The following is a 24,651-nucleotide window of genomic DNA, read 5'->3' on the forward strand; positions in this document are numbered from 1 at the left end:
GGCTCTCTTGTGAGATCATTGAAGCCCAGGTGCACTTATCTTTCTAGAGTAGAGGCTCTCCTGTGATATCCTTGAAGCCCAGCCGCACTTATCTTTCTAGAGTAGAGGCTCTCTGGTGATACCCTTGAAGCCCAGCTGCACTTATCCTTCTAGAGTAGAGGCTCTCTGGTGATATCCTTGAAGCCCAGCTGCACTTATCCTTCTAGAGTAGAGGCTCTCTGGTGATATCCTTGAAGCCCAGCTGCACTTATCCTTCTAGAGTAGAGGCTCTCTGGTGATATCCTTGAAACCCAGCTGGCTATACCCTACTACAGTAGAGGCTCACCTGTGATATCCTTGAAGCCCAGCTGCACTTATCCTTCTAGAGTAGAGGCTCTCTGGTGATATCCTTGAAGCCCAGCTGCACTTATCCCTCTAGAGTAGAGGCTCTCTGGTGATATCCTTGAAGCCCAGCTGCACTTATCCTTCTAGAGTAGAGGCTCTCTGGTGATATCCTTGAAGCCCAGCTGCACTTATCCTTCTAGAGTAGAGGCTCACCTGTGATATCCTTGAAGCCCAGCCGCACTTATCCTTCTAGAGTAGAGGCTCACCTGTGATATCCTTGAAGCCCAGCTGCACTTATACTTCTAGAGTAGAGGCTCTCCTGTGATATCCTTGAAGCCCAGCTGCACTTATCCTTCTAGAGTAGAGGCTCTCTGGTGATATCCTTGAAGCCCAGCTGCACTTATCTTTCTAGAGTAGAGGCTCTCCTGTGATATCCTTGAAGCCCAGCTGCACTTATCTTTCTAGAGTAGAGGCTCTCCTGTGATATCCTTGAAGCCCAGCTGCACTTATCCTTCTAGAGTAGAGGCTCTCTGGTGATATCCTTGAAGCCCAGCTGCACTTATCTTTCTAGAGTAGAGACTCACCTGTGATATCCTTGAAGCCCAGCTGCACTTATCCTTCTAGAGTAGAGGCTCTCCTGTGATGTCTTTGAAGCCCAGCTGCACTTATCCTTCTAGAGTAGAGGCTCTCTTTACAGTAGAGGCCCTCCTGTGATATCTTTGAAGACCAACTGTCCCAACCTGTGAAGTGGATGCCCTTTGTGGTATCCTTAGAGCCCAGTTTCCCATAGTTCTGTAAAGAGGAGGCCTCTTGTGATATCCTTAGAGCCCAGCTGCACTTATCCTTCTAGAGTAGAGGCTCTCTTTACAGTAGAGGCCCTTCTGTGATATCCTTGAAGACTAGATGCCCCAACCTGTGAAGTGGAAGCCCTTTGTAGTATCCTTAGAGCCCAGTTGTCCATGCCCCTGTAAAGTGGAGGCGTCCTGTGATTCCAGTCCTATAGTTTAAAGGCTTCTCTTTGCTGCATTTTCAGCACAGCTCCTCCTTCCCAGTACAGTCAACGATTCCCACACTTGGTGAGAGTGGCAACCCTCTGCATCTGCCTTTCTTCTGCATTGGGCACTACCTTTCCTTGCATGCCCTGCTCTGGCATAGTACCAAGCAGTGTACTGGGTGCCCTCAATACATGGTGCATTTCTCAATGCACTTCAACCTCTCACCATGACCTGTCCTTCTCTTGTAAAACAACGTAGACTCAAATGAGGCAAATGACCTGCCTCCGGCGAAGGGCCCTTCGTGCCTTAATGCTATGCATCTGAATGCACTGTGCATCCCTCAGTATACGTGCCTTCCTTCCAGGGTGTGCATCTTTGATGCCCTCTGCTGCATGTGCACGAGGACTCAAGCCTCCCTCGATGCACTGCACCATCCTCGGGTGCTGTGCTTCATGTTAGGTGCCGCTTTAGATATAATGCGCATTTGTGCTTATTGTGCAAACCATGCATGATGTTCCACCCAAGCACAGTCCATCATGATTTCCTCGATGCACTGTGTGTCCCTCAATGCTTTCTGCTTCCTTCTGTCACACAATGTTTCTGCACAGAGGTTCCTTGCCTCTCAATGTCCCGTGCTTCGCTTGCATGCTCTGTTACCCTTGCATGATTCCGTCTTTCACACAATGTGCTTCTGTCTCTGCACTGAGGTTCCTCTGCCCCTCGATGTCCTGTGTTTCCATTGCATGATGCCCCCTAACACAATGCACCTCCGTTTTTGCACTGAGTTACGCTTCACCCTCAATGTCCCGTGCCTCCCTTTTATGCTGTGTTATCCTTGCATGCTGTCCTCTCGCACAATGCACCTCTGTTTCTGCACTGATATCCCCTTCCACTCGATGTCTCATGCATGCCTTGCATGACACCGTGTTTCTCACAACTTACCTGTAGATGCTAAGATGTCCCCAGCTTCCCTTGCATGATGCCCTCTTCCCCACAATGATCCTGTTATGTTATGTTATTATTTTATAAAGCACAACAGCTGCCCCAGCAAAGGGGCGTCCCGGCGCCGGTAGGAAAGAACTGACATAACCGCACAGCCATCACAGACTAAATTGAAGGGACAAGAAAAGTCTTCATGGCCTACCTCTAGTTGCTAAAGTTCTGCTGCCCCTTGATGTCCCCTGCTTCCCCTGCATGACACCTTCCTTCTTGCAATGATCCTACCTCTAGGCGCTAAGGTTCTCCTACCCCTCTATGTCCTGTGCTTCCCTTGCATGGTGCCCTGTTTCTCACCAAGATCCTACCTCTTGGCGCTAAGATTCCCCTGCTCCTCCATGTTCTGTGCTTCCCAAGTATGTTCAGGATCTCTCATGTGCCTGCTCTCTCTCTCTCCTCTCCCACAGAACCAAAAGCCTACCTCAGAGGAGATCCTGCTGATCGCAGAGCAGCTCAACATGGAGAAGGAAGTGATACGGGTCTGGTTCTGCAACCGCAGGCAGAAGGAGAAACGCATTAACCCCTGCAGCACCACCCCGCTGATGTCCAGCCAGACCAAGCCCAACCTCTACAGCCCCCATCTGGTATGGACCCACCTGGCCTGCACTCCTCTTCAACCCATCACTGCATAACTCCTCTGGACCTCAGGTCCTCCTAACCCCCTCTCCCGCTCTACCCACCCCACTCTAGCCTCTTCCCCCAGCAGACCCCACAAATGGTACTGAAGGCGTCCCTCTTTCTGCTACAAAGTGTCTGCTTGCCCCGGTGGTCCTCACAACAGAAAATGTGCCCAGTGTTTGTTCCAAAGGTTCTAGAAGTGGCTCCCATATCTGCTGCAGAGAATGGGCCCACTCTCTGTTCCAGTGATCCCATGGTTGTGGCTCTCAGACCTGGTCAGAGCTTCGGTTTGTCCTCTTAATGACTCACATACTTACAAGTGTCCCAGCACTCATGTGTGCCTTGACCCGCCTCGAACTACAGTACCTCTGGGTTTGATTTACTGCACTTTATCAAGTATTATTAACATAACATAACAGTTGATCTTTAGTGCCTAGCCCTCCCCAGGATCGCTGTGCCAAGCTGTAAACGTAGCCATGACTTCAGGGGTCACTGCGCCTGGCTGATGGTGGTCTGGCCAGCTTCCGATGCTAGGCATTGCACTTAAAAAAGAACAGCTAGTTGCTGATGAGGGAATATTTTCCCTGTTTTCCACCCCTGCAGTAGTGGGTTCTAGAGGTCCACATGCCCGCTCACCATGGTTTTTAATAAAGGGGAGCTCCACACCTCCACCCACGCAGCAGTAGTCCACACGCCCCACTCACAGTGGTTTTTCATAAAGGGGAGTTCCATGCCTACACCCCCACAGCAGAAGTCCACCAGCCCCTCTCACCGTTGTTTTTAATAAAGGGGAGCTCCATGCCTCCACCCCCGCAGCAGCAGTACACACGCCCCGCTCACCGTGGTTTTTAATAAAGGGGAGTTCCATGCCTACAGCCCCACAGCAGCAGTCCACACGCCCCGCTCACTGTGGTTTTTTAATAAAGGGGAGCTCCATGCCTCCACCCCCGCAGCAGCAGTATACACACCCCACTCACTGTGGTTTTTAATAAAGGGGAACTCCACACCTCCACCCCCGCAGCAGCAGTCCACACACCCCGCTCACCGTGGTTTTTAATAAAGGGGAGCTCCATGCCTCCACCCCTGCAGCAGCAATACACACCCCACTCACATGGGTTTTTAATAAAGAGGAGACCCACACCTCCACCCCCGCAGCAGCTGTCCACACACCCCACTCACCATGGTTTTTAATAAAGGGGAGCTCCACGCCTCCACCCCGCAGCAGCAGTCCACACGCCCACGCCCTGCCTCTTGATTGTGCTCCTTACAAGAGGTTCTGCCCCAAAGTTCACTAAGCTTTGTGTTCTCGCAATACAACTATGTTGCTAATATACCCTGTCACACCTTTTTTTCAATTTCTTTCCTTAGTGGGGAGGGGACAGCCCCCCAGGACCACCCCTATACTATTCCCTCTTTCCAATGGCGGTGAGTTCCTGTCCTTCATTCATTTCCATTTCCACCCATTCTACACCCTGCAGTTTCCACACTGATGATGCCTAACTGGGCCAGGGGGGCAGGGTAGATGAGCCGCCCTCCCTGTCGTGGCCGGTCGGCCATCTTGACACGTTAGGCAGGGTGCAGTCACTTCCCTTCACCCTTACTTGTGTCCAGCACCCTGCATTGGCCCTTTGCCTTCACATCCCAGTAGTTTTGATTTCATGGGTGGTGCCATATTACTAGGTTCTGGAATGTGTTTACATATTGTAAGTTTAGGAAGCAAGCGGTCTCTAGACGAGGACATACTCATGGTACTGGGCATTCGTGGTGGTAGTTCACTCTGAGCTTGTACACCTGTCTCATACACAGCAGTAATCTCAGGGAACCAGACCCTTTTTTATAAACCTTATTTGAGGCGTTTGTGACATGTGACATGTTACAGGGGTACCATCATTAGCTGCAATTAAAGAGGTGGAAACATCCAAGTTTTAAGCAGCTTGTGAAAGGCTGCGAGCCATTTACAAGCGCTCAGCATTTGTGGCAAGTCGTTCCAGAGCTTTGGGCCCAGATACGCAAAGGCCAGGCCACCTTTGCACCCATACCTTTGCAACAATCTGCTCAGGAGCTCGGTTGGGTCATGTCGGACTGTAGTACACACGAGGGTCTTCTTCTGGCTTGTCCAGCACTAGCAGAGGTTCTGGTAATCTCGAAGAGGGGACATTGAGGCTACAAGTGAAATGCTCTACTGTGTTTGAAGTTCAGACTATTCTTCAGTTTCTAAAGTGCAAGGTTTTGACCCTGCTGTTGTAATACGAGATCTCACTTGCATGAGTGCCCATTTCAGTAAACACATTCTTACAGCAGATCACAACACCTGTAGCTTAGAGTGCCTGGCTATGCCAGTAGAATTTACTGATATATAAACATTTTATTATTATCACAAACATTTATTAAAGGCTATACATTCATGTTGGGAATGACTTGTGTTACTGAGATGCATACGCCCTGCAGTTTGCAAAGGGCGGTGCGTTATGTACGTCGCCATATGCATCTGACTCTGGAGATAGCAACACCATAACTCTCCTTAGGAGTGGTTGTTCCCTGTTAGAGGCTTCAGGCAGCTTTTCTAGCTTTGCGAAGTAGCATGTCTTGAAATCGCACTTCTGAATATAAGGTCTTGAACTTGCAAAGAGTGGTCAGATCTGAATGTGCATGGGTTCCTGAGCTTCCTGGCAGTGCCTGGATGTGCCCCCAAGCTAGGGAGCCTGTCTTGGCACCGCCTCCATAGAAGGGATGGGCCGTATGCAGCACCTGTGCTGTGGGCAGAGAGTATATCTGGCTGCTGTGCATTGGCTGCCATTGGGAAACTGAATGCCAAACAAGTCACTGAACCCCAATTAGATGTAGTGTCATGAGACTGTGCGCTAGGACCCTTCTGGTTCTGGGCGGACGCAACAGAAGCATTACGTCACTTGCTGGGAGGTGTTATGGTGTGGTTATTCAAGGTTATGATGTAATGAATGTTCAGTGTGTGATCGTATGCTGAGGAATAAAAACGTCTATTAGAGCGCTCCATGTGGCGTGTTCATTTGCATGCTGGGTAGAACGCTACATTAGGGACATGCATCACTTTTTGCCTTTTTGCACTATAGACGAGATCAGAAGTGTTTCGGCGCTGCATGTCTGGAGTGTAGAGACTTCAGCAGAGGCTCGGATGGCATTCTTCTCCTGCCACACTCTGCCACTGGTCACATTTCTGGTGTGCCTGAGGAGAGGAAGGAGAAGCAGCTTTGTTTGTGCAGACAACGTGCAGAACTGGACAGAGGAGGCAGAATGAGTGAGTGTGTGAGATAAGGAGAGGAGATTAGCCACTGCATGGAGCAGTTGAGGCCGCAAGGACATTTGGTAGTGATGTAACAGAGCAGCCGTGGCACATAGCAGCAGTGCACATAGCAGAGGGGCACACTGCAGTCAGGCATTGAGCTGCAAAGGCACAGAGAAGGGGGACACAGTGCAGCTGGGCACAGTGTAGCAGGGGCACAGAGCAGGGGGCACAGAGCAGCATGGCACAGAGCTGAGGTGCACTAATCGGGACAGGTAAAGAGTTGCAGGAGCACAGAGCAGAAGGGGAAACACACCAGCTGAGCACAGAGCAGCCATGGAACAGCGCAGCTGGGCACAGAGCAGAGGGGCGCATAGCAGTGGGGGCAAAGAGCAGCCAGGGCACAGATCAGCTGGGACACAGAGCAGCCAGGGCACCGAGCAGCCAGGGCACAGAGCAGGCAGGGCACAGAGAAGCCAGGGCACAGAGAAGCCAGGGCACAGAGCACTTTGGGCACAGTGTTTTGCTCTGGTAGGTTTTAATTGAATGCATGTGTCCTGAATTATACATATTAGTCACGTTTTGAATTCTTGCCCTCCTCAGGATGTTTCTCAAAACAGTTTGGGGTTTTTTGAGTATTGACAGTCCTGGGAACCTGCTTCTTTTGAAAGTGGGCATTTCCCTGATGTATGAACTACATTTATATTTTGAAAGTAGCCATTCTCCCCTTCTGTTTTTTGGCAAACCAAGCCCTTACAGGACCCACTGTTTGGTTGCATTGTGTACCCGCCACCTGGTGATGTCTGGGCTCTGGTCACCAGATGTTGAGTCCTAAAAAGACTTTTGACTTGAGTTGGGTGTAGGTGGCAGCATTTAGAGGCTGTTTGTGGCACAACCACTGGCATTATGGGATCCACTTTATTCAAGGGATTCCCTCCTCTGTGCATAGCCGTCTGCATAACAGTGGGGCCGATGTTGTGCATGGCCGTGTTGTGGGACGGAAGTAATCATGACACTGGTACTAAATGTTGCGTCTTGAAGTTATGAATAAGCGTTACAGTTCATAATGTTGACCTTCTACCGGTTGTTTTATTTTGCAGGTGACAAATCAAGTGACTGGTGTGTCCCTGGCAAACACACAGGCTTCCAGCAGCCTCAGCACAACAGGTATGTGGTGAGATTAATCGCTCCACCCCTTCCTCCATGGATTCTCTTAATTAGATCTTTTCAAAAACTGCCCTTGAGGTACTTTGAAACCAGAGAGTCCAAACAGCAATTCCAAACTGCGCTACTCCTTGACGGCATGCTGATGCGTAGCTGCCTGTGTGTGGCTCCCTGCATGCGGTCAGTGCATTCCTGCCTGCATGTTACTTATATGTATATCTGCTTAATAACAGCTTGTATGTGTGGCTGGTTTTGCTGTGACTACCCCATTGTACACAGTGTTCTATGACTGACTTCTCTGTATAGCTGCCTGTCTACAGTTGCTGTGTAGTTGCTTATGTCTGTGCATTAAGGCATTTTGCCCAAACATCCCCAATCACCAGCCGTCCACAGTCACCAACACCCCCCAACAAGCTGTCCAGAAGGCCACGTGTGGATGAAAGCAAATACATGGCACAGTCCGCGAGATAGGACCCCACGCAGCCGAAAGACAGCTGTGGCAGTGCCTGTACAATGGTAGTAGCTCTTTTATGGTTGTGGTAGTGTCTGTACATTTGCGGAAGGGCTTGTGTGGTTGTGGTACAGCTTTGTTACTTTTAAACCATTTTTATTGATTTGTAATCATCCATCATACCACACATGTAGTGCTTGTACAGTTATGGTAGTTCCTGAATGGTTGTTGTAGTGATTGTACAGTGGTGGCAGTTCTTGCACTGTTGTGGAAGTGTTTATGCATTTGTTGTAGTGATTGAATGGTTGTGGTATTGCTTGTACAGTGGTGGTAGTTCTAGTACGGTTGTGAAAGTGTTTATGCATTTGTCGTAGTGCTTGTATGGTTTTGGTAGTGCGTGTACATTAGTTGTAGTTCTTGACCGGTTGCAGAAGTATATGGGCTTTTGTGGTAGTGCTTGTACAATGTTGATAGTGATTGTACAGTGGTGATTGTCCTTGTTATGTTATGGTATGTGAAGGAGACTTGGTATAGCACAACAAATCACCCCTGTAGGGGTATCTCGGTACTGGAGCGCAAAGCCACGAGGTGGAAGAAAGGATGGGGAAACAACAGCCAGAGTATTGGTAGGTGAGCGATGAAAAGAGATGTTATGGTAGATGGTTGCTTTTTTTTCTTCAAATTGGTCTGCAAGGGCGTTGAACAGTTCATGGGAGGCCGGAATCGATGAGCTGCAGGCAGTGGGCTTCATAAACTCATTCAGAACTTTGAATTGGTCTGTGGGTGAGTTACCTGCAGTATCAGTTCTGTTAATGAAATGCAACTTTTGTTTAACTTAGATATTTTTATGGTATTTATGTAGGGCCACTTTTTAAGAGTGTTTGTTGGGGATAGATTTGGAGGAGCACCATCTTCTCTCCAATTTCCTACAGGCCACCTTCTTTAGTTTTAGTTCTTGTGAAAACCAAGGGGAAAGGGGTTTCGTAAAATTGCAGCGGTTACGCTTGAGGGGCGCAATTTTATCTAAGGCCTGAGAAAAAAGATTCCTGGAAATTTGTGAGAGAGCAATTAAAATCAGAAAAATGTGAAACATTTTGGGTAAGGTAGACTGGCGAGAAGGAAGTGTCCGAGATTTTCTTCAGGGATCTGTTTTTTTTATAGGAAACATTATTCCTCATGGGCTGTTTCCCAATCATAGGTATTAGAAAGGTAATCAAGGAGTGGTCTGACCAGGTTAAAGCGGAAGGGGGGTTCACCTGTATATCAAGGGCGTTCGTGAATAAAAAGTCTAGTGTGTGTCCGGTGATGTGAGTGGGGCCAGTTGTTTTCTGGGTGAGCCCCCAAATTTCCATAATGGAGAGTAGTTATTGCGTTTCAGGATCAGCATCCAATTCTGCATGGAAGTTAAAATCCCCCACTGAGAGGAATGTATTGGAAGCGAGCACATGGGGGTAAGGAATTCCATTAGCTTATGACTAAAATCTTTTTTTGGGCCACGAGGGTGGCAAAATAGGGCACCTCTCCACAGGTCACCAGGAGAAGTCTCCAAGTAGAATATACAGAGCTCTATCCATTCTTTACAGAGGGTATCAATTAATATGACTTTAGCGGGGCACAGATAGCGATAGCAACTCTGCCCCTTTTTTTTTGTCTCTCTCAAGTAAAATATAGCTTTCAGGAATGGCTATAGGAATGCATGGGGTCACTGAAGAATGGAGCCAAGTTTCAGTGAAGAAACATATATTTGGCTGGTGAGAGGTACTCTCGATAGATTGTTTAGGGAGAGAGCGTACATTGCAATATAGCTGTTTATCAGATAAATTATATTGTAAGGTTGTGGTAATGCTTGTACGTCTGTGGTAGTGCTTGTGTAATATCAGTAGTGCTTGTAAGGCTGTGGTAGTGATTGTGTAATAGCAGTAGTGCTTGTATGGCTGCGGTAGTGCTTGTGTAATAGCAGACGTTCTTGTAAAGCTGTGGTAGTGGTTGTATAATGGTGGTAGTACTTGTACGGCTCTGGTAGTGCTTGCATGATGGCGGTAGTACTTGTATGGCTGTGGTAGTGCTAGCATGATGGGGGTAGCACTTGTACAGCTATGGTAGTGCTTGTATGATGATGGAGGTTCTTGTGTTGCTGTGGTAGAGCTTGTACAGTTGTGGTAGTTCTTGTACGGCTGTGGTAGTGCTAGCATGATGGGATAGCTCTTGTACAGCTGTGATAGTGCTTGTATGATGATGGAGGTTCTTGTACAGCTGTGGTAGTTCATGTACAATGCTCATAGTGCTTGTATGGCTTTGGTACTGCTTGAATGATGGTGGTAAGTCTTGTACAGCTGTGGTAGAGCTTGTTAAGTTGTGGTAGTTGTTGTACGGCTGTGGTAGTGCTTGTATGATGATGGAGGTTCTTGTATAGCTGTGGTAGAGCTTGTGCAGTTGTGGTAGTTATTGTATGGCTGTGGTAGTGCTTGTATGATGGTGGTAGTTCTTGTACGGCTGTGGTAGTGCTAGCATGATGGGGGTAGCTCTTGTACAGCTGTGGTAGTGCTTGTATGATGATGGAGGTTCTTGTGTAGCTGTGGTAGAGCTTGTACAGTTGTGGTAGTTCTTGTACGGCTGTGGTAGTGCTAGCATGATGGGGTAGCTCTTGTACAGCTGTGATAGTGCTTGTATGATGATGGAGGTTCTTGTACAGCTGTGGTAGTTCTTGTACAATGCTCATAGTGCTTGTATGGCTTTGGTACTGCTTGAATGATGGTGGTAAGTCTTGTACAGCTGTGGTAGAGCTTGTTAAGTTGTGGTAGTTCTTGTACGGCTGTGGTAGTGCTTGTATGATGATGGAGGTTCTTGTACAGCTGTGGTAGAGCTTGTACAGTTGTGGTAGTTCTTGTATGGCTGTGGTAGTGCTTGTATGATGATGGAGGTTCTTGTACAGCTGTGGTAGAGCTTGTACAGTTGTGGTAGTTCTTGTACGGCTGTGGTAGTGCTTGTATGATGGGGGTAGTTCTTGTATGGCTGTGGTAGTGCGAGCATGATGGTGGTAGCTCTGGTACAGCTGTGGTAGTGCTTGTATGATGATGGAGGTTCTTGTACAGCTGTGGTAGAGCTTGTACAGTTGTGGTAGTTCTTGTACGGCTGTGGTAGTGCTTGTATGTTGGAGGTAGTTCTTGTATGGCTGTGGTAGAGCTTGTACAGTTGTGGTAGTTCTTGTACGGCTGTGGTAGTGCTTGTATGATGGTGGTAATTCTTGTATGGCTGTGGTAGTGCTTGTGTAATAACGGAAGTGCTTGTAAAGCTGTGGTAGTGGTTGTAGGATGGTGGTAGTTCTTATACAGCTGTGGTAGTGCTTGTATAATGATGGTAGTTATTGTACAGCTATGGTAGTGCTTGTATGATGGTGGTAGTACTTGTACAGCTGTGGTAGTGCTAGCATGATGGGGGTAGCTCTTGTACAGCTGTGGTAGTGCTTGTATGATGATGAAGGTTCTTGTACAGCTGTGGTAGTTCTTGTACAATGCTCATAGTGCTTGTATGGCTTTGGTACTGCTTGTATGATGTGGTAATTCTTATACAGCTGTGGTAGAGCTTGTACAGTTGTGGTAGTTCTTGTAAGGCTGTGGTAGTGCTTGTATGATGGTGGTAGTTCTTGTATGGCTGTCATAGTGATAGCATGATGGTGGTAGCTCTTGTACAGCTGTGGTAGTACTTGTAAAATGCTCATAGTGCTTGTACGGCTTTGGTATTGCTTGAATGATGGTGGTAAGTCTTGTACAGCTGTGGTAGAGCTTGTACAGTTGTGGTAGTTCTTGTACGGCTGCGGGAGTGCTTGTATGATGATGGAGGTTCTTGTACAGCTGTGGTAGAGCTTGTACAGTTGTGGTAGTTCTTGTATGGCTGTGGTAGTGCTTGTATGATGATGGAGGTTCTTGTACAGCTGTGGTAGAGCTTGTACAGTTGTGGTAGTTCTTGTACGGCTGTGGTAGTGCTTGTATGATGGTGGTAGTTCTTGTATGGCTGTGGTAGTGCGAGCATGATGGTGGTAGCTCTTGTACAGCTGTGGTAGTGCTTGTATGATGATGGAGGTTATTGTACAGCTGTGGTAGAGCTTGTACAGTTGTGGTAGTTCTTGTACAGCTGTGGTAGTGCTTGTATGATGGAGGTAGTTCTTGTATGGCTGTGGTAGAGCTTGTACAGTTGTGGTAGTTCTTGTATGATGGTGGTAGTTCTTGTATGGCTGTGGTAGTACTTGTGTAATAGCAGAAGTGCTTGTAAAGCTGTGGTAGTGGTTGTATGATGGTGGTAGTTCTTGTACAGCTGTGGTAGTGCTTGTATGATGATGGTAGATCTTGTATGGCTGTGGCAGTGCTTGTGTAATAGCGGAAGTGCTTGTAAAGCTGTGGTAGTGGTTGTATGATGGTGGTAGTTCTTGTACAGCTGTGGTATTGCTTGTATGATGATGGTAATTCTTGTACAGCTGTGGTAGAGCTTGTACAGTTGTGGTAGTGTTTGTACGGCTGTGGTAGTGCTTGTATGATGGAGGTAGTTCTTGTATGGCTGTGGTAGAGCTTGTACAGTTGTGGTAGTTCTTGTATGATGATGGTAGTTCTTGTATGGCTGTGGTAGTACTTGTGTAATAGCGGAAGTGCTTGTAAAGCTGTGGTAGTGGTTGTATGATGGTGGTAGTTCTTGTACAGCTGTGGTAGTGCTTGTATGATGATGGTAGTTCTTGTATGGCTGTGGTAGTGCTTGTGTAATAGCGGAAGTGCTTGTAAAGCTGTGGTAGTGGTTGTATGATGGTGGTAGTTCTTGTACAGCTGTGGTATTGCTTGTATGATGATGGTAGTTATTGTACAGCTGTGGTAGTGCTTGTATGATGGTGGTAGTACTTGTACGGCTGTGGTAGTGCTAGCATGATGGGGGTAGCTCTTTTACAGCTGTGGTAGTGCTTGTATGATGATGGTAGTTCTTGTACAGCTGTTTTGCATTGCCTGGCTCTAGCTGCTTTGCACTGCCTGCCTCTAGCTGCTTTGCACTGCCTGCCTCTAGCTGCTGTGCACTGCCTGCCTCTAGCTGCTTTGCACTGCCTGCACTCTCTGAATTCTCTAGAACCAGGGCTTGGTTAAAGATTGTGATGGAGCACATCTTTTCTTTTCCAGTTACTACCTTGTCTTCAGCAATGGGATCTTTGGCCCCCAGCAGAACACCAGGAAGCGGAGGAGTCCCCTTGCTTAATTCCATCCCTTCAGTCACCCCACCTCCCCATAACAGCACAAACCCAAGTCCCCAAAGCAGCAGCCATTCCTCCATCAGCTTGTCTGGACTGAATCCCAGCACAGGGTAAGTTGACAGCACATCTGCTACCATGACAGAGCGGGGGAAGCGCCTTGTGTGGGCAAGGTGCATTTTAACAAGGCCACTTGTACTTTACACGCCAGGGCACAGAGACACAGTGACACATAACTACATTGAGTGTAGATCCAGCCTTCCCATGTCACACCACAGGTAGGCATCCCACCCCAGCAGAGAGACAACCCTCTTACATACCCCATAGATTGTCCTCCTTCACAAGAATATTTAGGTAGACCTTCTAATCCAGGACATAGTCTGTATCCTGAACCAGAACTTTGGGACAAGCCTCAGAGACAGACTCCGGTGAAGAGACAGGCCTCTAACACGGGAGCAAAGTGGAGCAAACACAGGTATCCAACATCAATGGACATGGATGGCCCCCCAAACCATCCCTCCCATACCAGGACAGAGTATGAGGCCCCCTTCTCAAAGAGACAGGTTCCAGCCTCATGCACCCAATCTCAGACAGGTATTCCACCTCAGGACAAGACCTGGCCGTCCACTCAAAAGTACAGATACCGGCCTCCCCATGGAAGCAGGTCTCTCACAGCAGGACGTGTATTGAGCCCTGGTTCTTGCATATCTAGCTAGCTTTGATCATCTCACAGATGTCTGCAGACCTTGACAAGTTGCATTGCTTCCTTCTTAGGCATGTGTAGAGTTATCCTCTGATGTTTCTAGTTGGGCTATTGATCATCAGCGCTGTGAAAAGCATTTTAACAGAATATTCCCAGGCTTAGCCATCTGACTCCACAACTCCAAGCTCTCAATGGACAGAGCCTCTTTGTCTCTCAATGGACAGAGCCTATTTGTCTCTCAATGGACAGAGCCTATTAATCTCTCAATGGACATAAACTCTTTGTCTCTCAATGGACAGAGACTCTTTCTCTCTCAATGGAAAGAGCTGCTTTGTCTCTCATTGGACAGAGCCTTTTTTGCCTCTCAATGTTCAGAGCCTTTTTGTCTCTCAATGAACAGAGTCTCTTTGTCTCTCAATGGACATAGCCTCTTTGTCTCAATAGACAGAGCCTATTCATCTCTCAATGGACAGAAACTATTTCTCTCTCTCAATGGAAAGAGCCTTGTGGTCTCTCATTGGACAGAGCCTTTTTTGCCTCTCAATGTTCAGAGCCTATTTGTTTCTCAATGTACAGAGCCCCTCTGTCTCTCAATGTACAGAGCCTCTGTGTCTCTCAATGGACAGAAACTTGTTGTCTCTCAATAGACAGAGCCTCTTTGTCTCTCAATGGACAGAACCTCATTGTCTCTCAATGGACAGAGCTTCCTTGTCTCTCAATGAACAGAGACTCTGTGTCTCTTAACGGACAGATCCTCTTTAATGGACAGAGCCTCTATGTCTCTCAATGGACAGAGCCTTTTTGCCTCTCGATGTGCAGAGCTTCTTTGTCACTGAATGGACAGAGCCTCTTTTCCTCAATATGTACAGTGCCTCTTTGTCTCTCAATGGACAGAGATTTTTTGTCTCTCAATGGACAGAGCCTTTTTTCCTCTCGATGTATAGTCTCTGTCTCTCAATGGACAAAGCCTCTTTGTCTCTCAATGGACAGAGCCTCTTTGTCTCTCAATTGACAGAGCCTCTTTGTCTCTCAATGGACAGAGCTTCTTTGTCTCTCAATGGACAGAGCCTCTTTGTCTCTCAATTAACAGAGCCTCTTTGTCTCTCAATGGACAGAGCCTTTTTGTCTCTCGATAGACAGAGCCTCTTTGTCTCTCAATGGACGGAGCCCTTTTGCCTCTTGATGTACATAGCCTCTTTGTCTCTCCATGTACAGTGCCTCTTTGTCTCTCAATGGACAGAAATTCTTTGTCACTCAATGGACAGAGCCTTTTTGTATCTCAATGGACAGAGCCTCATTGTCTCTCAATGGACTGAGGCTCTTTGTCACTCAATGGACAGAGCCTCTTTGTCACTCAGTGGACAGAGCCTCTTTGTCTTTTAATGGACAGAGTTTATATGTCTCTCGATGCATAGTGCCTCTGTTTCTCTCAATGGACAGAGCCTCATTGTCTCACAATGGACAGAGCCTCTTTGTCTCTCAATGGACAGAGCCTATTTGTCTTTCAATGGACAGAGCCTTTTTGTCTCTTAATGGACAGAACCTCTTTGTCTCTCATTAGGCAGAACCTCTTTGTCTCTTAATGGACAGTGCCTCTTTGTATCTCAATAGACAGAGCCTCTTTGTCTTTCAATGGACAGAGCCTCTTTGTCTTTCAATGGACAGAGCTTCTTTGTCTCTCAATGAACAGAACCACTTTGTCTCTCATTGGGCAGAGCCTCTTTGTCTCTCAATGGACAGAGCCTCTTTGTCTCTCATTGGGCTGAACCTCTTTGTCTCTCAATGGACACAGACTATTTGTCTCTCAATGGACAGAGCCCCTTTTCCGATCTAGGTACAGCACCTCTGTGTCTCTCAATGGACAGAAACTCTTTGTCTCTCAATTGGCAAAGCCTCTTTGTCTCTCTATGGACAGTGCCTCTTTGTCTCTCAATGGACAGAGCCATTTTGTCTCTCAAATGACAGTCATTTTGTCTTTCAGTGAATAGTGCCTCTTTGCCCGTGCACAGTGGAGAGGGCATCTTGGCCAGCACTCCTTGTGCTTCACCTCTCTATGCACACCCTCTTGTGCTGCTCTTTTCTCCATCTCTCTACACACGCAGTAGACAGGACCTTTCACTCTGCCTCGTTTCTCCACCTATAGGGCCTATTCACCAGCTGCAGATTATGGTATGTGAACTAGTACCACAGAAGCACTACTCACATACTACAAAATGCTATTCAGAAACCTACAGACAGTGACCTTCACCTCTACCTCCCCAACCTTTCTACGTATAACTCTACAGAGTAGAAGAGATCACTGCACACATACTCCTAAGTTTTAGTAGTAAATGTCGAAGGACAAAGGGGAGTTGCTGGAAAATGGGGACTACTCAGAACAAAATGGGAGGGGTTTAAGGTAAGATAAGAACGGGTGTTACGGATGTATCGGCTACTATACAAACCCACCCGCTAAAAGAGTAAGGCCTTTGCTATTACTGAAACAAACACAAAGTTCCCTTCTCCTTCTACTCTGAAAACATGAGGAGTTGATCCTCTAATTGGATTGGTTAACTTAGTTATAGTAAGGCCATACACTGAGATATAATAAGACAAATTTTAGCAGGTTGCTAAATTTACAGACAAAAATATATAAAAATCATACATAGAATAATCAATTTCTAATCAAACATGTGAATTCAAAGGAATGCATTATCAATATTTTATTCAAAAGATCATGTTCTATACAATTGATATTGACAAAGTTAAAAATACATTTAAAATCATATTTTTAAATAAAAGGTAAACAATATGTGCAATAAGACAGGAAGAACAACTGTCGACGCAGCGTTTCGGTGCTAAGGTGGAACGTCACCTTCTTCAGGACAATAGTTCGATGTTTAAAAATTTGAATAGAATGTAAAAAACTTTATTAGAATTTTCTCTTTTTTGTAAACATTCCTTTGTTACATTATTCATGATTTATATTTAGCAACCTAGGAATAAGTCTGCATGGAGGAAAAGTGTCGGCCAAAAATCCAATAGGCTTAAACACATTAATTTAAACACAGAAAGATTACTCAAACATAATAGTTTAAAACACCGGGTCTCATTCATATTAATAGTAAACCTGTTGCATACCTATTGATTTATATGGAAGCTCTTATATTTGCCTCCGATGAAGTTTTGGACGGGTTCCTCGTCTGGTTTTTTACAGTCTCATAGGTGCCGGATGATACTATGAGGGAACAGTATTCCATTAGGATCAGACCCTCTGAATATTGTCTCATTTTAAATATAGAACGGCCTGAATAAACTTACCCCTATAATTCTCTTTGGAGGGTCTTTGTTTAGTTTTCTCACCCTTCTATTTCTATGAATCCCTTCAAGGCGTTAATGTAATACCTACGGGGGTATGCAAAAATATGCTATTTGAAATTATTTAAGAAAATATATATCCCCAACGTTTTCACATTCTAAATACAGAGCCAACTTCACTTTAAGTTGCTAAAAGATAAAACCACTTTTTAATCCTGTGGTTTACCTTTATTAGTCACACTTCGAAGGGATCATTCACAAAAAACTTTTATATTGTCAGGTCCATCTTAACTCAAAATATAGATCTGAAAATATTTTTTATAGAGAATCATTTATTACAGAGTATATTAAATGGGAAAAAAATCCTGTTTTTATTCTAGTCAGTATAAGCAAGTTAAACTTTACTTCTCTCACCTCTAATTAATATCTTGTTTATTAGATCCACCCACCTCTAAAGTTACTACACCTCTGAGGGTCTCAAAAACAGATGTAAATGTAGTCCAGCCTAGCCTTGGAGTAGGTCAAACAGCACACATGGCCACACACAGGTGCTGCAACACACTCATAGAAAATATTTGAGACAAGGACTTAAAATAACTCTCATACAAACGACAGTTAAATAAATAACATTATTTTGACATTTAATATGTATATATCATTGTATATTTCAGTAAATGTTAAATATATATATAAATACTTATTTTATTCATTTAAAATGCAATAATCAACCCAGTTTAAAATAAAAAAAAATATTCAACTTTTACACTTTTGTTAAAAAGAGAAAGATAATTTGTGTTATTTTAACACATACCTTTCAACAAAATTTAATACATAATAATTCATACATATTTAGTAAAAATGTTAATGTTTTTGTCCAATTACCAATTACGAAATATTATTTGTAAATTAAATACATATATTTGAATTGATTGTTTAAAACACATGGAATGTGATCAAGTAGTGTGCTGTAACAGTTGATTGTATTAATTCTAGGTTAATTATAAATATTTAAATATATTTTATGTTTATATTTTATAACAAAATTTTTGTGTTTTTTAAAAAGATTAATTAGCTGTAATTTGTTTCCCAACACTTTACTTTAGACATATATGTCTACTTGGAAATAGTGAATAGCAAAAAGTGTAGCCTTACCTAGGTGTAGTAGTAAATATACATATAAGTAAATCTGCACAGGTAAATGTACCTGTATGTCTAAGCCCTCTTGTCTCCACCTTTGACAGGACCTTCTAAAGTTTCAGTTTCTGTACCTTTCCAGGGGGAGGACAGGGCCTCTTGTGCTAGCCTTGGTCGCAATCTCTCTGTACACACAGTGGACACCGTCACATGCACATAGACAGGAACTCCTAAAGTTTCAGTTTCTGTACCTTGGCATGCGGTGGACAAGGTCTCTTGTGCTAGCCTTGCCTCCACCTCTCTCTGCACACAGTGGACTCTTTCACATGCACCTCAACAGGGTCACCTCCCTTTCCAGTTTCTGTACCTTGGCATGGGGTGGACAGGGCCTCTTGTGATAGCCTTTGTCTCCACCTCTCTCTACACACAGTGGACACCATCACATGCACCTCGACAGGGCCTCCTTGGTCACCATCTCTCTGTACACACAGTAGACACCGTCACATGCACCTCGAAAGGGCCTCCTCCGGTTCCAATTTCTGTACCTTGGCATGCGGAGGACAGGGCCTCTTGTGATAGCCTTTGTCTCCACCTCTCTCTACACACAGTGGACACCATCACATGCACCTCGACAGGGCCTCCTCCAGTTCCAGTTCCTGTACCTTACTTTTGCATGCGGCGAACAGGTCCTCTTGTGCTAGCCTTGGTCGCCACCTCTCTGTACACACAGTGGACACCATCGCATGCACCTCGACAGGGCCTCCTCCAGTTCAAGTTTCTGCACCTTACTTTTGCATGCGGTGGACAGTGCCTCTTGTGCTAGCCTTGGTCACCATCTCTCTGTACACACAGTGGACACTGTCACATGCACATCGACAGGGCCTCCTCCCTTTCCAGTTTCTGTACCATGGCATGGGGTGGACAGGGCCTCTTGTGCTAGCCTTGGTCACCATCTCTCTGTACATACAGTGGACTCCGTCGCATGCACCTCAACAGGGCCTCCTCCAGTTCCAGTTTCTGTACCTTACTTTTGCATGGGGTGGACAGGGCCTCTTGTGCTAGCCTCGGTCGCCATCTCTCTGTACACACAGTGGACACTGTCACATGCACCTCGACTGGGCCTCCTTCCTTTCCAGTTTCTTTACCTAACTTGGCATGTGGTGGGCAGGGCCTCTTGTGGTAGCCTTGGTCGCCATCTCTCTGTACACACAGTGGACACCATCGCATGCACCTCAACAGGGCCTCCTCCAGTTCCAGTTTCTGTACTTTACTTTTGCATGTGGTGGACAGGGCCACTTGTGCTAGCCTTGGTCACCAACTCTCTGTACACAGTGGACACCGTCACATGCACATTGACAGGGCCTCCTTCGTTTCCAGTTTCTGTACCTTGGCATGCGGTGGACAGGTCCTCTTGTGGTAGCCTTGGTCGCCATCTCTCTGTACACACAGTGGACACCGTCACATGCACATCGGCAGGGCCTCCTCCCTTTCCAGTTTCTGTACCTTACTTTTGCATGCGGTGGACAGGGCCTGTTGTGCTAGCCTTGGTCACCATCTCTCTATACACACAGAGGACACCGTCACATGCACATCGACAGGGCCTCCTCCCTTTCCAGTTTCTGTACCTTGGCATGGGTGGACAGGTCCTCTTATGCTAGCCTTGGTCACAACTTCTCTGTACACACAGTGGACACGTCACATGCACATCGACAGGGCCTCCTCCCTTTCTAGTTTCTGAACCTTACTTTTGCATGGGGTGGACAGGGCCTCTTGTGCTAGCCTTGGTCCCCATCTCTCTGTACACACAGTGGACACAGTCGCACGCACTTCGACAGGGCCTCCTCCAGTTCCAGTTTCTGTACCTTACTTTTGCATGGGGTGGACAGGACCTCTTGTGCTAGCCTTGGTCGCCATCTCTCTGTACACACAGTGGACACCGTCACATGCACCTCGACAGGGCCTCCTTCCTTTCCAGTTTCTTTACCTAACTTGGCATGTGGTGGACAGGGCCTCTTGTGCTAACCTTGGTCGCCATCTCTCTGTACACACAGTGGACACCGTCAAATGCATATCGATGGGGCCTCATCCCTCTCCAGTTTCTGTACCTTACCTTTGCATGCGGTGGACAGGGACTCTCGTGCAAGCCTTTGTCTCCACCTCTCTCTGTGCACACAGTGGACACCGTCACATGCACCTCGACAAGGCCTCCTCCGTTTCCAGTTTCTGTACCTTGGCATGCAGTGGACAGGTCCTCTTGTGCTAGCCTTGTTTGCCACCTCTCTGTACTCACAGTGGACACCATCGCATGCACCTCGACAGGGCCTCCTCCAGTTCCAGTTTCTGTACCCTACTTTTGCATGCAGTGGACAGGGCCTCTTGTGCTAGCATTGGTCACCATCTCGCTGTACACTTGAAGGGCAGGGCTGTACAAGCAGTGTCTTCTTTACCCCCTGGACCTTACATAGTTGTGCCTAGTATTTCTCAGACTATTCATCCAGCTGTTCTATCTTTCTTGACTTTCACCTCCTTTGATTTTTCCAGAAGCACAATGCTAGGGGTGAACTCTGCCCTCATGGCCAACAACCCTCTGGCCACAATCCAAGGTGGGTGCAAACACTTCACACCCCAAGCCATCTGTCTACCCCATCTTGTGCTCCTTCTGTATTTGTGCATCTCCAAGACGGACAGTGAGGACCAGGAAGAGTCGCACATGTCCCTTTGTGTCCAGACTTCCTCTCTTTCCCTGTCTTAACCATTCCATCCAGGTCTGTCAGAAAGTTTAGACTTCTCACTCACTCGCCCATGCCTTGTGCCGAGTTCCTCTTACCAGCTGCAAATAGCTAATCTCAAGATTGTCACTAAAGGATGAGAGAAGATGTAGAGGGTGGCAGCAGCTCTGGAAAGAGGCAATGCTTGTTGGGAGATTGTTAAAGTGAAGAAGGGACTCATTCAAGGGAATTTCTACCTAGTGTTGTGTGATGTGGAGATGACCAAGTCTGTTGCTCTGTCTGTTTGGGAATGACAAGTTAATCATATACTAGGATGGGTCACTGCACATGCGTGGATCGTGCAGAGGAGAAAGGACTGCGCTCACACCACCGTGGGTCGCTATATGGCCACTGTATGGAATGGACTGGGCATACACACTAGGTTAGGTCAATGTGAGGAGCTTGCCTGGGTGTAGCGGCTGGACACGCACCAGCGTGGGTCACTATATGGCCCATGTATTGAATGGGTTGGGCATGCACACTAGGTTAGGTCATTGTGAGGAGCTTGACTGAGTGTAAAGGCTGGACACGCACCAGCGTGGGACACTATATGGCCCATGTATTGAATGGGCTGGGCATGCACGCTAGGTTAGGTCATTGTGAGGAGCTTGCCTGAGTGTAAAGGCTGGACACGCACCAGCGTGGGTCACTATAGGGAGCATGTCTTAGATAAACTAGATAAGCACACTAGGTTAGGTCATTGTATGGAGCGTGCCTGAGTGTAGCGGGTGGCCATGCACCAGCATGGGTCATTATATGGCCCATATCTTGAATGGGCTGGGCATGCACACTAGCTTAGGTCATTGTATGGAGCTTGCCTGAGTGTAGCGGCTGGACACGCACCAGTTTGGGTCATTATATGGCCCATGTCTTGAATGGGCTGGGAATGCACACTAGCTTAGGTCATTGTATGGAGCTTGCCTGAGTGTAGTGGCTGGACACGCACCAGTTTGGGTCATTATTTGGCCCATGTCTTGAATGGGCTGGGCATGCACACTAGCTTAGGTCATTGTATGGAGCTTGCCTGAGTGTAGTGGCTGGACACGCACCAGTTTGGGTCATTATATGGCCCATGTCTTGAATGGGCTGGGCATGCACACTAGGTTAGGTCATTGTATGGAGCTTGCCTGAGTGTAGCGGCTGGACACGCACCAGCGTGGGTCACTATGTGAAGCATGTCTTGAATGGGCTGGTTTTGCATGCTAGGTTGGGTCCTTGTATGAAGCTTGCCTGAGTGTAGCGAGTGGCCACGCACCAACATGGGTCACAATATGGCCCATGTATTGAATGGACTGGGCATGCACACTAGGTTAGGTCATTGTGAGGAGCTTGCCCGAGTGTGGTGGCTGGACACGCACCAGTGTGGGTCACTGTATGGCCCATGTATTGAATGGGCTGGGCATGCACACTAGGTTAGGTCACTGTATGGAGCTTGCCTGAGTGTGGCGGCTGAACACGCACCAGTGTGGGTCACTATATGGCCCATGTATTGAATGGGCTGGGCATGCACACTAGGTTAGGTCATTGTGAGGAGCTTGCCTGAGAGTGGCGGCTGGACATGAACTCGAGTGAGCCTCTGTTTAAAGCTTGCCTGAATGTGACCTGGCATATTAGGCTGGTCACTTTTATTGTACGGCAGATGCTTGAATGCAGAGCCTGTACACACTGTGGTGGCTCACTCCATACCACATGCGTGACTAGGACAGGCTGGTAAAACACTAGCATGGACTGCTCAATAAAGCTTACCGGGTTCGGACAGGCTGAGCAGGAGGGTGGGAAAGGCACATGCTTGGACATATGCCAGTCAGTCACTGGATAGGTATGGAACATATCTAAGTGGGATGGGCTGGGCAGTCTAGGGTTGCTCTCTCTATTAACTATGGCTGGGAGAACAGGCTGGTCAGGCTTTGAGGTGGGTATCGGTGTTTTGTGGAGAAAAAGCTTCAAATATTTTGCCTACTCCTGCAAAGCACATACTTGGCATGAGTTGGCAGCTCTTGGGTGGAGTATGCCTGGGGTAAATGCTGGTCGCATATTATGCTGAGCCAGTGGTTATATATGAGCCCGCCATGTGTGGCATATACAGAATGGGCCAGTGTATGGCTCACGTTAGTATTCATAAAGTGCTCGCTTGACAGAGATCCTACGAGTCAGTGTACAGAGCATGACTGACTGGCACCAGATGCAAACAGATTAATCAATCAATCAACCACACTGGATTTGTAAAGCGCTGCTTATCACCCATGAGGGTATCCAGGCACTGGGGATTGCTGCTGCTGGGTGTAGGTTGTTCGAACAGCCAGGTTTTTCGATCTTTCCTGAATTCCTTCAGGGTGGGGGAGGTTCAGAGGTGGAGGGGGGCATTCCAGGCCTTGGCGGCCATTGAACCACTTCTGCTTTGGTGGAGGCGGGAAGTTTGGGCGAGGGAGAGGGAGCACGGTTGCCTGAGAAGTTGGTGGAAGTTCAACCTGTGGTTGATGTAGGCTTGTCCTTGGCTGTGCAGAACCTTGTAGACGTGGTTAGCATCTTGAACTAGCATCTTTCGTGGACGGGGAGCCAGTGAAGTGCTGTGAGGTGAGAGGTGATGTGGGGTCGCCTCGAAGGTTGAGGACGAGCCTGGCAGCTGAGTTCTGAATGGTCTGAAGTCTGTTTAGCAGCTGTGTGATGATACCCATGTAGAGGGCGTTGCCGTAGTGGGTTACTGTATAAAGAATGGTTTGGAGGGGCAGGTGGGTTCCAGTTTCATATTCAGTGCCGTGTGTATCCTCCCCTCACCCTAGGTTCATCATCCCCTTGTGAGTCATAGCATTGATGTACCATGTCTCTTTCACCTCACCCAGTGCTTGAATTTGAGGCTGTGTGAATACTCTTTCTTGTCAGTAGGTCATCAATGCCAAATTCCTTATCTGTCTCTATTTCTCTCTGCTTCTCTCCTTCTCCTCCAGCACTAGCCAGTGGTGGTAACTTACCCATCAGTGGCTTGGACAGCGGAGGGAACCTTGTATTGGCCACCGCTACCTGCAGCCCCGGCACCCAGAGCATTGTGACATCACCGCTCTTCCTGAACCATGCCGGCCTGCCTCTGCTCAGCACCAACCATGGGGTCAGCCTTGTGTCCGCGGCGGCTGCCGCCATGGCTGCCTCCATCTCTGCCAAATCACCAAGCCTTTGCAGCCCCTCCAGCTCCTCATCTTCCTCCTCCTCCTCCTCGTCCAGCGAGGCTGCACAGACCCCAGCCCCGCCTGGAGCTGGCATTTCTGAGCTGGGAAACAAAGGCGAGTGAGCGTCCTGGTGGCTTCTGCCACCGTCTCTTTTTCTCTCTCCGAACCGGACGGCGTGTGTGCCAAGGAGGGAATGGAGAAACCAAAAAAAAACAAGAAAAAACATACCAAAACAGCTCAGCCCCTGCCCGCCATGAGGGGAGGGAGCTCACACCAACAGTAGATACCAAAAAAGTTGAATTAACCAAACAGCAAACACCAAGAGACTCGCTGTACTGCGACCAATTCACGAGTGCATGAAACGGAAGCCAAAAACAAGAAACCCACAGTCAGAAATCAACAATTTTTATCTTTGTTTTTTGACAAAAACCTTGAAAAGAAAAACCAACCTCAGCATTTTCTTAGTTTTGGTTTTTTGGTCTGGACACTTCAAGACTAAAAATTATAAAACAAAAAGCAAAAGAAGATGTGAAAACTTTTAAGCCAAATGGCGCTGCCAA

General features: G+C 47.1%; 1 protein-coding gene across 3 annotated transcripts in view; it reads left to right on the forward strand.

Annotated features, from left to right (window-relative positions):
* Positions 1 to 24,360, forward strand: part of POU2F2 (POU class 2 homeobox 2) — a 296,979-nt gene extending 272,619 nt beyond the window's left edge. For 2 of the 3 annotated variants that reach the window (XM_085615591.1, XM_085615592.1), the window contains exons 12-16: positions 2,723 to 2,899; positions 7,293 to 7,359; positions 12,961 to 13,141; positions 20,704 to 20,765; positions 23,876 to 24,360. In XM_085615591.1, the coding sequence (XP_085471717.1) occupies positions 2,723 to 2,899; positions 7,293 to 7,359; positions 12,961 to 13,141; positions 20,704 to 20,765; positions 23,876 to 24,213 (825 nt within the window). In that variant the 3' untranslated portion in view covers positions 24,214 to 24,360. The remainder of the gene's footprint in view (positions 1 to 2,722; positions 2,900 to 7,292; positions 7,360 to 12,960; positions 13,142 to 20,703; positions 20,766 to 23,875) is intronic. The other variant, XM_085615593.1, reaches the window with a different exon arrangement.
* The last annotated feature ends 291 nt before the right edge of the window (positions 24,361 to 24,651 follow it).

Source organism: Triturus cristatus, chromosome 7, assembly GCF_964204655.1.
Source record: "Triturus cristatus chromosome 7, aTriCri1.1, whole genome shotgun sequence".
NCBI lineage: Eukaryota > Metazoa > Chordata > Amphibia > Caudata > Salamandridae > Triturus > Triturus cristatus.